The following is a 13,688-nucleotide window of genomic DNA, read 5'->3' on the forward strand; positions in this document are numbered from 1 at the left end:
AAAATTTTTTTTTTAAAGATTTTATTTATTCGACAGAGATAGAGACAGCCAGCGAGAGAGGGAACACAGCAGGGGGAGTGGGAGAGGAAGAAGCAGGCTCCCAGCGGAGGAGCCCAATGTGGGACTCGATCCTGGAACGCCGGGATCACGCCCTGAGCCGAAGGCAGACGCTTAAGGACTGCGCCACCCAGGGCGCCCCAAGGAAGATTTTTTTTAAACATGTGCTTTGATTCCGTCATGTGTAAAATGAAGATAGTATTTGCCAAAAAGCATTTCTGTGCTGTATTCATGGGCTGGTACAAATAACGTGCTTGAGTCTGTGAGCGCAAAACAGTAAATCATCGTCGCCAACAGTCATTATGATTATTCGTAAGACAGGTTTATACCAAACACTGGTCGGTGAGACTCACCGTTTTCCTGTGATGCTGAGTACCGTGCCCACGCGTCACTGTGTCAGGCTCGCGAGCGAGGCTGACGGGCAACCTTGACCCCCTGGACGGCCGGCCGCGAGCACCCACCTGCCCTGCAGGTCGTCCATGTTCAGCTCCCCGATGTAATGCGTGGCCGAGGAGACGGTCAGCACCCTCGCGCTGCGGCCAGGAGATCCCGACTCCTTCATGGTGTCCAGGAGGAGGTTGGTGAGCAGGAAGTGACCCAGGTAGTTCAGCCCAAAGTGCTCCTCAAAGCCGTCCCTGGTTTTCCTCTGAGGGACCATCATCACCCCGGCTGGAACAAAGGGGATTGCAGTGAGAGTTATGCATGAGATGGGGGAGCCGTGCCACCGACGGGCTGCAGGGACGTGGACCCATGGCCGGGCGCCAGCCAGGAGGATGGGCTCTGGTCCCCATTGCCATGTCACGTCCTGCCGCATACATGGTGGGGAAGGGGCCAGGACATCAAGTCGGCGCCGGCAATGCCCGTAACACAGCAGCACCTGGGAGAATGTGAGAATGTCCTGAATCAGCAAAGATGCACCCCCCACCGCCACCCCGGGAAGTTAATTCTTCTGGACAGAACAGCTGTCTGCACAAACAAAAGGTCCCTTGTTGTAGGAGCTTCTGGGACACACTGGGACACTGATGTCCTGCAGTGTGCAGGGTGCGGCGGACGGAACCCAGAGCCCAGTTCCCCAAACTCATGTTATCATGACACCACCACCCCCCATTCACAGGGCATCCCAGAAATGGACTCATTCTTCACGGCGCCCTGTGCAAAATGCGGACCCAAGTATGCACACCGGACGTCCTTGCCGTCCCCGCCCCAGACCCCAGTCCAGCCCTGTTGGCTATTATCCCACCAACACACTCATAAAAGCATGTTCTGTGCTTGCTACATGCATGCTTCCCCAAGCTCAGAACAACTCCACCCCCATCGGAGCAAACCTCAGCGATTTCCCTGTCCCCGTGTCCTTTCCGCGGATGCTGGCTCCCGGATGTGCAGGAAACATGCCTGGCCTGTATTGGTCCGTGTCCTGGAGCAGCCCAGCCTGCTCGAATGTGTATCTGTTGCAGTACATGTATGTACTTGTATGTGTATGGATGTAGGTGTATTTCACATGTCTTCTGTGTGCACCTGTACATTTATTGTAGACATGTCTGCATATGTTGCAGGTACTTACAGGCATTTGCATATATGTGCACATGTAAGCACAGACACACGTGCGTATATGTTTCCAGGCACATTTGCATGCACATACATATGTAATCATGCAAATATATCGCTGTGTGTTTGCAGATGAACATGGGCTTGTATTTAAGTATGTCAGCAAAGGTATCTGAAGATGCCTCAGTGTTCACGGCTTATGCGTTTGCATAAGTACTTCTGCGTAACCCACGCATATCGACGTGGCCATTTGTACGGCATTCCTGCAAGTGTTTGTGTTTGTGCATATTTTGAATTTGCAACTGAATGTACTTGTGTAGGACCTGCGTGCATCGACATACCTACTTGTGTGTGCATTTGTACACGCTTGTATTTCACGTGCATGCATTTCTCTAGGTGTACGTATTTGCATCTATGTATGTGTTTGTCCTTATGGGTCTTGCATGCGGACATACAGATTTACTTGCATATGTACACGGGTATTTGGTGTGCATGTGTAGGCATTTCTAGATGTGATTCTCTGTGCTTTTCTATACACGTAGACAGTGTTCCAGCTGGACCGCGAGGCCCCTCCCTGCACACACGGGCGACAGTGCACGCCCCACCACACCTGCACCCACACAATGCACTTTGTGCACTCACGACCCTACACATCGTGCCCCCATGCAAGCTTATCACTTGTGGGGTGCTCAAGGCAAAGGAAATGTCTGATCCAGGCTGTGGGCTTCATGGCACCTGTATAGTGTTTTGGGTGTAGTGAACGTCACATTAAAGTCACATAATAGAAATGAGAGCCCGTGAGCTCTATCCCACACACACCTGCTATGCTAAGTGCTTTTTTCCACGTCCTGAATGCCCCATCCTCTGAAAACATGTCCAGAGGATTGAAAATGTAGCCCTGAGCTTACTACTCTAGAACATCACTTGCGCAGACCTACAGGGAGAGGACCAACGTAAATCGGGAAACGAAGCCCCGTGGGGTCTTATACATTCAGTAAAAGGTGTATTTAAGAATATCCACAGTCATTCAACTCAGCTAAGAAAACATTCCCACAGGGCACCTGGCATCCATGGCTTTAAGTGGATGTGAAGTCTGGCATTTGGAGAACAGGTAAACACCCCCCTGGGGATGCCATTTTCTGGATTATTATATTTAGCGTGATGAAGCCAGATATGCAGAATTCTGTCCATGCCTAGAGGATTATAGATTCCTAGTTGGGGGAGCTGGAAAGCGGCCTCCACATGGTTTCAACACTTGCTTCCTCGGGAGACAGAGTCTGCGTCCCATCGCTCGGATCCCGGCTGCCGCATTAACTTTCTGAAAGGAGTAGGCTGTAGCCGCAGTGACAAGATCAACGGATCACTTCGAAGGCTCGGTCAGGAAAGACCCACCTAGTTGCTGGGGATGCTGTTGCTGGAGAGAACGAGCTGCATTGAAGAGAAGGGCCATATGCACCCCAATGTTCATAGCAGCATTGTCCACAACAGCTAAATCGTGGAAGGAGCCGATGCCCTTCAACAGATGACTGGATTAAGAAGCTGTGGTCCATATATACAATGGAATATTACTCAGCTATCAGAAAGAACGAGTTCTCAACATTTGCTGCAACATGGACGGCACTGGAGGAGATAATGCTAAGTGAAATAAGTCAAGCAGAGAAAGACAATTATCATATGGTTTCTCTCATTTATGGAACATAAGAACTAGGATGATCGGTAGGGGAAGAAAGGGATCAAGAAGGGGGGGTAATCAGAAGGGGGAATGAAGCATGAGAGACTATGGACTATGAGAAACAAACTGAGGACGTCGGGGGGGGGAATGGGATAGGCTGGTGATGGGTAGTAAGGAGGGCACGTATTGCATGGTGTACTGGGTGTTATACGCAAGTAATGAATCATGGAACTTTACATCAAAAACTAGGGATGTACTGTATGGTGACTAACATAATAAAAGATTATTATTAAAAAGAAAAGAAAAAAAAAAAGAGACTGGCTGGTGCCCTTGAGACCGCCATATTGGACAGAACTCATGGGGGTCATCTGGTCAACCATCATAGCTGAGCCCAAGTGGTGGGCAGCACCAACTCCCCAGCACTGAGGCAAGCCATCTGGACATCCAGCCCCAGGTGAGCCATCAGGTAAATAGAAGCCTGAGCTGTAACTGTAATAGGACACCCGGAGCTGGAACTGCCCAAATTCCTGTGCCCCCAAACTGCAAGTAATAGAAATGCTTAGTTTTGAGCCACTAGGATTGGGGGTGGTTTGGAACACAGCAATAGCCACTGCAATATCACTGCATGTTTAAATGACCAATTCCTAGAACACCACTGCATGCATAAATTATCAGTTCCTGGAGTATCACTGCATGACTAAATTATTAATTCCTTGAATATCGGTGCACGCCCATTATCAATTCTTGGAATACTGGTGCATGCCTAAAAGATCAATTCCTAGAACATCATGGCATGCATCAATTATTAATTCTGGAAGAGCAGTGGATGGCCATTACCAATTCCTGGGATATTACTGCATGCCTAAATTATCAATTCCTGGAATACGTCTGCATGCATGCCTTACCAATTCCACATTAGAGAGCCCCACCTCGTGGGACGAATGACTGTCACTAAACTCAGTATCCAAATTCATTGGAAAATAGCCCACATCATGGAATAGGGGATGTGGGGCTCCATCCATAGGGATTATTCTGAATTTTGCGGTGTTACTCTGCAGTGAGTTCCTAGGGCTTCGATTTGGTTAGTTGAGGACAATGTCTTAAAAGAAATAACTCTTGTGGGTTATTCCCTTCCTCGTGATGGCCTCTCGTGAGTGCCCGGAAGTTGGTAGCAAAGAAAATGGCTAGGGGACTCTGGTCAGCTGAACCTTGCAAGAGGCAGATGCATGGACCTTGGGTTTCACGCCCCTGGGGCTGATCTGCTGGACTCATTAGTTTTTTCTGGGGTGCCAACGGTACAGTAAGCGGGCATAGGAACTGAAGGACAACCACAGCATCATCTCCCATACGCATACAATATCCAACTGATTCCGTTTTTGTTATGGATTATCTATGATAATGTACATGACAAGGAAATGTGGGGTAACTGTTGAGCTGGGGGGGAAATGCCAGCATGGATCTTTGTTGGATGCAAGTTCTGGTGACAGATCATGGCACAAACTCACTGACCCAGCCTCTAGGAATTTGACAATAAGGATGCTCTGGGCCAAGAGCGAGTTCAAGGTTACTCCAGAAATCATAAGCAGTTTTTGGAGCACACGCTTGGCGTTAACCGCATCATTGAGGAAAGCAAACTTTTAAGGAGCAGTGAGAACATCACTGCCATGCATACAGTTGGTCACCTCTCGGAAATGTCCAATCCACTCTGGGCCTCATGGAAGCAAAGTGGGGGATCTCGGCACCATGGAGGCTGCACCCAAAACCGTCCGAATCCTAATCCATGATTATGTCGCATACTGAGAATCTCCACGTCCCTCTTTATTCTAAAGCAAAATGTCTCAGACCCCCCCCCCCCCGTGCACAGCATCATCGATCTCAGATGGTAATATTTATTGAACGTCTCATACGTGCTGAGGGAGAAATGTTAACTGCACCAACAGAGCTGCCTTTGTGTTTTCGAGATATTGCTGTCACACGGGTGCTTTGGAGGGCTGTCCTTTGATAGTGACTGTTACTGAGATCTCAGTATCTCCCTTTGTTAGCTGAAAAGTGGGAAAAGGGACAGTAAAAATATCTGCTCGTCGATCCATGCATTTGATCGGGGAGTGGACTTGCACGCAGAGCAAAGTGTTGTTCTTTATGGAGCAAAACAACGAAACAGAAAAGGTATGTCCTAATCATGGGGGAGGAGAGAGAGTTGTGTGTCTTGCAGGGGACGGGAAAGGCAGAAAGAAGAGAGAGAAAGGGGCGCTTTCTGGCTGGTGGCACGTGGCCAGATGATGGCTTCATTCCACAGCATGAGGAATATTTCAGAAATGCCACCATCACTCTGGGGAATGAATGCTACCCCCATTCAGAGCCACTGTCCCTGCTCAAGCTTTGGATTCCATTGATTTATGCATCAGTGGCACTCACAGAAAGCAAAACCAAAGACGTCTGGAAGCTGCCAACCGTGGTAGTCAGGAAAGGGATATGAAAATGTGGGGACAGGGGAATGGAACATTCTGGAAGGGAGCAATGAGTGTTTTGATTCTGCCTATAAAACACGAAGAGGAAAGGGGTTGTCTACGTGCCTTGGAGAAGGACGCTGGGAAAATCTGTAAGTCAATGAATGCCTGTGGTTCCACGCAAGACTGGGGTCTTGCAATGAACCCACAGGTGCATGGGTACTGAGGTTGAGTGCTTAGTGGGTAGTGAACCTGCAGTGACATGTGGCCTAGTCAAAATGTTGAAATCAAAGGAACAAATACGTGTGTCCAAAGTAATTCTTCAATGTGAATACAATGGGAAACACATTGGTAGGACCGTTGTGTGGATGGGTCCCCATGGCATGCCCAGGCTCCATATTCCCATTTCCATTCTGGAATAACTTTCTCCATGTTGTCGTAAAAGATATCGCCCACCCCACACCCCGTGATGATGGTAAGGATCCAGCTGTTTACTGAGTGTGTTTCTTAAACGGGCAACAAATCTTGATGGCAAGTACCATCCACTTGGATCCGCCATATGCACCGAGGACACCTGAGACCAGGTGCTTTTCAACAACTCTTGGAAGAGCTTCTCAATGACGTGCTTCTGGGGCATCCGGATAACTGGAAAACCACTGTATTTCTCAGCCCACTTCCTAGAAGCTCATGAAGGGCATTTGTAAGAACAAAGGTGTTCCATGCATGCCCACAGCCTCCAGCCTACTCTTCCGGCAGTTCCGGGATCACGGTAAATCACATCGAACGGCACTGCAAACGCCCACCACCAGAACATCTAACCGCCTTCTGTTCTGGGGAAACCCATCACACAGCAGAAAACGGGGAGGGAGACACGTTGGAGAACAAACAGAAGGCATCGATGAGAAGTGGTCTACACACATTCGGATCCAATAATCCATTGACGCATGCACACGTGGTGGTGATTCACCAGCTTCCGTGTTCCTGGAAGGGACACCAGCTGACGGCAGAGCCTGTTTTGCATGGGAAACGCCAAGTGCACAAATAGGAAAATTGCTCAGGCATCTGCCTGCCAAGACGCGGGTACCATGTTATTCCTCGCTCAACCGCTCTGCGGTCTTCTGTGGATGGAAACTCCATCAGTGTGTACCTGGCCCAGGAGAGAACCGCTTCCTTCTCAGGATTATTTTATTTCTCAAGGGCTACCACTATTTATTTTTAGTAATTCTTGACGTTGGGAAATTCATCCATTAGAGGTTTGGGAAGAAGTCCTACAAGGATAAAACGTCAATTCCGCACAGCTATTTCAAAACTATCTGTGATCAGGTGTGGGGATGGGAGACTGGATAAGTAACATTTTGATGTGAATAAACTATAAATACTGAGCTGGCTCTGCAGGAGATACACTATTGATTCTTTTCGTGTTGCATAAATCCTCAGCTTGGATCCCGAGCTTCCAGAAAGAGGCAGTCTGGTTCTATTTTCATCACACTGGCAAATGCAAACACCATTTCCTTTCAGAAGTACTTAACATTTACAACATCTTGATCGCTCTTATCTTTTTTTTAAAAAAAGGTTTTATTGATTTGACAGAGACAGAGCGAGAGAGCACAAGCAGGGGGAGCAGCAGAGGGAGAGGGAGAAGCAGGCTCCCCGCTGAGCAAGGAGCCTGATGCGGGACTCGACCCCAGGACCTTGGGATCCTGACCTGAGCCAAAGGCAGATGTTTAACCGACTGAGCCACCCAGATGCCCTGCTCACTCTTAAGAATTAAACATACGAGAGACAGAGAGAGAGAGAGAGAGGGAAGAAAACACAAAATCTAGCTCCCCTTGATCCCTAGGAGTCCCCTTTGTGGAGTGCAACCGGGGCTGTTTTCCAGGAGATGGCACAGGTGTGGTTGGCTCACAGAAGCGGGTCCCGTGAACACACATCCTTTCAACCAGTTGCCTTGGTGGGAGGAGTTAATATCACAGAGGAGGGTCTCAGGCAAATAGTTTTGGGAAATTCTGCAGACCCCCTTGACCACTAACCAGGCCATGGCCAGGGTCCTCCTCTGAGAAGTCCTCAGGTTGGAAAACCTGTTTGTATCTGCTACCTTCTCCAAATATCTCCAAAAGCATCTTGACTCAGAATTCCCATTGCACACAGCAAGGATGAATGCTCATGCATAAACTAAGGTGAGAGACACGTGAGAAATGCCTTCTCTTCCTGTAAATCAAGGTAAGTCTGAGCACACTGGGCTGGAGAGGAATCCATCTGCAATCTTGACCGCACAGTCCCGGCCGCCCCACTGGCCCCAGGGCCCTTTGTCCCTGTGGCCTTCCTCCTATCCTGGGTTCCGTGGGATGCCACTTCAGAAGCCTGGGGGCTTTCCAGACAGATCATGTTTGAGATGCAGTCTTTTCTTTCATTTACATGACGGTGTTGTCATATTTGATGTGGCACTTTCTAGGGCGAGGCATGTCACAGAATAATTAGTGGTTGAGTGTCTGTCTCCTTTGCCAGAGTATGATTTCCATGACGTCCAGGGTGCTTGTTTACCACTGTATTGTTCCCGCCTGTGAAATACTGAGCTCACATAAGGTGGGTGTGTGGCCTGAATAATGACCACCGGCCCCCCCGAAAGTTGTCCACATCCTGAATCCTTGTGTGGGAGACAGAATAATGTCCCTGCAGACGTCCACATCCTGATCCCCACATAATGGACAGAAAAAATGTCCCCACCAATGTCCATGTCTTGATCCCCATGTAGGAGACAGAATAATGTCCCTGCAGATGTCCACATCCCAGTCTCCATGTGGGAGACAGAATAACGTCCCCATAGACGTCCATATCCTGATCTCTAGAACCTGTGAATATGTGTCCTTGCATGGACAAAGGGACTTTGCAGATGGGATTGGGTTAGGAACCCTGTGATGGGGATGGTCCTGGAAGACCCCAGTGGTCCAAGTTCACCAGAAGTGTCCTCACAAAAGGGAGACAGGAGGCTCAGAGTCAGAGAAGGTGATGTGCAGATGGAAGGAAACATCACAGAGAGACAGACAGGGAGTTGCAGATGTCACCCCACTGGCTTCGAAGATGGTGGTGGGAAGTGGCCATGAGCCAAGGAATGCTGACAGCCTCTAGAAGCTGGAAAAGGCAAGTCAATTCAAGAGAAATCAAGGAAATTTCAAGGGAAATCAAGGGATTTTCCCTTACAGTGCCATCTGGGGCTCAGGGATTGCACATTGAGTGTGTTGTGTCTCCATGTGTCTGGGGCAGGGAGCAGCAATGGTAGGTCCCGAGCACAGAGGAAGGTGTGTTTGGAGGAACGTCTGGGCTGAAGTGAAGTCAATGTGTGGACGGGATTCCCTAGAGGGAAAACAGACACGGTGTACAGAGGGTCCAGCCTTCCTGAGTCCACATTCACTTGGTTTACCATCTGCAGAGAAGAACAGGGGCCATGGTACGACCACTGGGGTCACCTTGAAAGTGAAGAGCAGAGAGCGAATCACCGAGCATCCATTGATGATATAACACAGTCCTGTAGTGTATGTGTCTATAAAATCTCACAAATTCGGGACAAGCACAACACAGTGCTTTCGTCCTGCTGCTGACAAATTGCTCCACGATGAGGTGTTCTGGTCGCTAATTATTGAGGGTGTTACGTAGAATGAGGAAATAAGATGTCTACTTGGACCGGATACCCCACAGTCCCGCCAGCTCCTGTCTACATTAGTGATTTATGATACTCTAATTCTCAGCATTTATAATACTGATAAATGCCCTGACACCCTCACCAGCGCCAAGATGGAGGAATCCCCAAATAACTGATTCCTGCACATAAATTTAAGGTGCGCCCATTTCGGGAAACCTTGAAAAACATCAAGAAAGGTCGATGTAGAAAGGAAAATTAAACTCATTCCAAGCCTTCCAACGAGCAGCACCAGCACTAACAACACACACACAGGGTTTGTTTCCAGGCTAAGGAGGTGGCAGTGGTGTCCGTTATAAGTTTGTTTCGCACCTGCACATCACGGGTATTATGTGCGCGTATCCGTACGCAGAAATAGATCATTGGAGTCGGACCCTCTAAGTCGTATATGCTACGTCTTTCCTTCACTGAGAATTTCCAATCAAACAGGTGCATCGGGCAGAAGTCTGTCTATCTGCACCCCCTTCCTGCCCGCCAACCACACTGGTACAACAGAAAATGTTAAAACACGTTAAGACAACGAGAAAGAAGACAAAGGGACAGCAATCGAATGCTGGAAGCCAGAATCAGACGGACTAACGTGGTGTAGCCTTAGTATGTAGACTTAAGCTCGCTCCTCCCCGCAGATTATGTTCCTATCGTCGTTCTCATAATTTCTTACTATGGTACCTTCCGTGGCAAAAGGACTTTGGAGAAGAGAGTCAATTAAGTCTCTTTAGCTCAGGAAATTCACCTGGATTATGCAAGTGGGCCCAGTGGAATCACAGGGGTCCCATGGCAATGTTCTCCCTGCCATCCAACAGATGAATGATGTAACAAATGTTTTACATATTTTGGAAGGAAGGTGTCGTGTTTGACTGATAGCTGTTCTCTTCACCCTATTAATATTACCATTTATCTCCCCTACACAGGACCAGCTGGTCTCCAAGTCTGAAAGCGATGTGTGACATTCTACGGGCACGAGTGGTTTTCCACCACACTTCCCATAGCTTCGGTGTTCTATATGGATTCGGCTTGGACATGTGAGTGGTACTCCCTCCTCGCTGGGGAGGGTCTGCACGAGCCTCTACGACAGCTCTCGAGTGTAGCAGGGGAAGAGAGGAATGCCTCAGGCACCAAGGTGAGACACCACATGTATCCGTGATGCTCTTAAGAGCTGAGCACGGATGAAGGAAGGGGCTAGGGTCAGGGTTGGTTGGTGTTGAAGACGGACAGGTGGGCAGGTTGGAGGCAGGGGAAGGGGAGATGTGGACTCCATATCTGCATCTGAGGAGTGTCGGCCGTGGGGAAGAAGTCAACAGGCAGTTGGGCATGGAGGCCACATACGGATGACCCCCATGGGGATGTGCTGAGGATTTTATACGGTAACATCTGTGAAAATGCTCAACGTCTACACATTCCTAACACAACTTACTTATTAGCTCGCATGGGCCAGCGGAAATATCGACTCCGTACAACATATTATCGGGCTGACCATCATTTCAAATTGATTATGCCAATGACAAAAGCCAAATGTATCAATGAAGCAAAGCCATGGTGACCACAGCACATATACTCATGAATTTCCTTGGAAATCCTACTTTTCCAAAGGACTTCTCTCCCCGGACAGCTACTGTGCATGTCTGTATCAGAGTTAACATCTGGATTTTCCCAGGACTCACCGTTATTGACCAGGACATGGAGAGGGATTTTCTTCTTCTTGAACTTCTGGACAAATTGCTGGATGGACTTCAGAGACGCCAGATCGCAATACAAAAACTCCACTGCAAAAGGACAGAAACACCAGATTATCTTCTGACCTACCACGGAAGCTACGATGGTTTCTAAATAAGTTAAGTTCCATTCCCCCTGAGGAGTGACACTGGATTTTAAAGATGAACGTACAAAGCAGGGAGAAGACCCCCCATGAGTCATGCCCTTGATGATCCCCTCTCCTTGAGTGTGGATGGGACCTGTGACTTGCTTCTCATCAACAGAAGAAGGCAAAAAACAGAATGTCAGTTCTGTGAGTAGGCTCCTTTATACGGCAAAGATGATGGGATGTCACTCCCATGACTGCATTTCCTTAGGTAAGTCTCCTCTTGCCAGCAGGCTGGCAGAAGAGAGAGATTCTCCTGTTGGCTTTAAAGAAGTAAGCCGCCATGTTGTGAGAGGCCATGGGGCAAGATCCTTCCAGCAGCTTTGGGGAGCTGAGAACAGGCCCTGGCCAACAGGCTGGAGGAATGTCAGAGCCTCGGACCTATAACCTCAAGGAACTGCATTCATCGAATAAATAACTGAGAGAGTTTGGAAAGGCATTCTGAGCTCCAGAGGGGAACTGGAGCACACAGCCCTTCCGAGCTGACATCAGTTTGCTGGGTCATCCTGCAGCATGACGGTCTTTGTACGGTGACATCACTTTGGGTCTCTGGGACCAGCTCTTGGGAATGTGCTCATGTGGACGTGTGGGGCTGTAAGACGCCAGAACGGAGGGGAACACAGCTCCCATGCCCAACAACCGTTGCCCGCTGTGGCACACATCCCAGGGGCGGGACGTGTCTTCACGGTTTTGTTGTTTCATGCTTGTTGTAAAGCATTTTAAATATCACAACACGGGGCGAGGGGCACCTGGGTGGCTCCGTTGTGGGGCTCCACGCTCAGCAGGGAGTGTGCTTGAGATTCTCTCCATCCCCTTCCCTCCGTCACTCCCCTCTCTTGCTCTCTCTTTCTCCCCCCACTAAAATCAATAAAGAAGTCTAAAAAATTATCACAATGCAGGAGAGGCAGCCACAACCACTCGGTTGGGAGGGTACGTATTTTGGAACATATATATTTGCTTTCACTTGGAAGGGACATTTTAAGATAGTCTACAGTCCCCAGCTTCTTCAGTGTGAAGAACAAAGCCTACACGTGCCAAGTCGCGTGGCCAGTGAGGACGAGGAAATACCCCTTTTCAGTATTTTCTATGAAGAAATACAGTGGGAGTGGGGGTGGGCACGTTTCTGGATCAAAGCCCCCTCCAAGTGCAATCTACGGATGGGGGCCATCCTCTGAAGTGTTGGTTACCAGTCTGCCAGAAGACAGAGCCCAACACTGAGAACAGTGTTTAGAAAGTTAAAAAAAAAAAAAATCGACAGTCATTTTATGTTTGCTGAATTCAATGATTTTTAAAAGGGAAAACTGGAGGCCCCCATGTGGCATGTTTTTAAATTTAATTTTTCTAGTAATTCACGTCTGCCCCATCTACAGCGGTATGAATCGGTGACAGATTTGGGAAAGGGGAGTTTTGCCACAGATGGTTTGGGAAGTGCTGTTCTAGAATACAGGGCCATCTGGATAGGCATTCCTGAGACACCATTCGAATTCTTCCCCAACATATTCACGAGGATATAATTTTTTTTTTTAAAGCCTACACTACTTTCAGTAGCTGGAAGCGATGATAACACGGTTGGTAGACACACATGCCCCGCTTCCAGAACCACAGCAATGTTATGACATCTTTGTAAAGTCAGAAGATGCTTTTTCTTTGCTCCCTGGAGGAAAGGGCTCCTAACCAGCCAGCAACATGACAGCCACCTTTCCACTTTGAGATCGCTGCGTTGTGAGGCAGCCGAAGGGCTTGGCCCCATTTCTGCGTGCTATGGCAATCAACACCTGCTTTCCTACCTTAATTCAGGAACCGCTCCCCCTCACCCTTATGGCTGCAGAGTTATCACCAGCAGGAAGGGGAAGGATCGCATGGCAGAGGGAGCTAATGTTGCACAGGGAATCTGAGCCCGTAAATCTGGCCCCATCGTTGGGGAGGGCGGAGCAGTCACTGCAGACTAGAACTCATCCCAGGGTCCATCCCTGACAACGGGAACATACAAGGCAAGTTGCCGCTTGAACAGAAGCACCAGGCCTGAGCTCACACAAGACACAGAAAATCCCATTTGCTAGGGGCTCAGTTGGCATATCCACCTAAAATCTGCATTTCCTCCACAGCCCAAGCCCCACAGTGTGATTGGAAAACGGGGCGAGGGTCATTGATCCAGGAGGGCACCTGGGGGTCGGAGATGGGAGGAGACACAGGTGGTATTTTCCATTCTACCTGGAACGCCATCAATGATACCTTCCATTTCTATTTGGATATTTACAGAAATTTTTGAGAGACTTGAATGTACCCCTCAGGGGCAAGAAGTACCATATGTGCCAAATAGATGAGTGGAAAATGCGAGGTATACCAGTCGTCCACACAGACAAAATGGAAGACCCAGGAAGGAGGTGTGAACCCTGAGCCACTGGTCCTGATTCA

At 48.7% G+C, this 13,688-nt stretch overlaps 1 protein-coding gene across 1 annotated transcript in view; it reads right to left on the reverse strand.

The window, feature by feature from the left end:
- DHRSX (dehydrogenase/reductase X-linked) overlaps nt 1-13,688 on the reverse strand; it is a 125,621-nt gene that overhangs the window by 30,148 nt on the left and 81,785 nt on the right. Inside the window, exons 3-4 of the mRNA XM_011226972.3 lie at nt 11,077-11,178; nt 519-726 (exon numbers count right to left, since the gene is read on the reverse strand). Coding sequence (XP_011225274.3) covers nt 519-726; nt 11,077-11,178 — 310 coding nt within the window. The remainder of the gene's footprint in view (nt 1-518; nt 727-11,076; nt 11,179-13,688) is intronic.

The sequence above is a fragment of the Ailuropoda melanoleuca genome, chromosome X (genome assembly GCF_002007445.2).
Source record: "Ailuropoda melanoleuca isolate Jingjing chromosome X, ASM200744v2, whole genome shotgun sequence".
In the NCBI taxonomy this organism is placed as follows: Eukaryota; Metazoa; Chordata; class Mammalia; order Carnivora; family Ursidae; genus Ailuropoda; species Ailuropoda melanoleuca.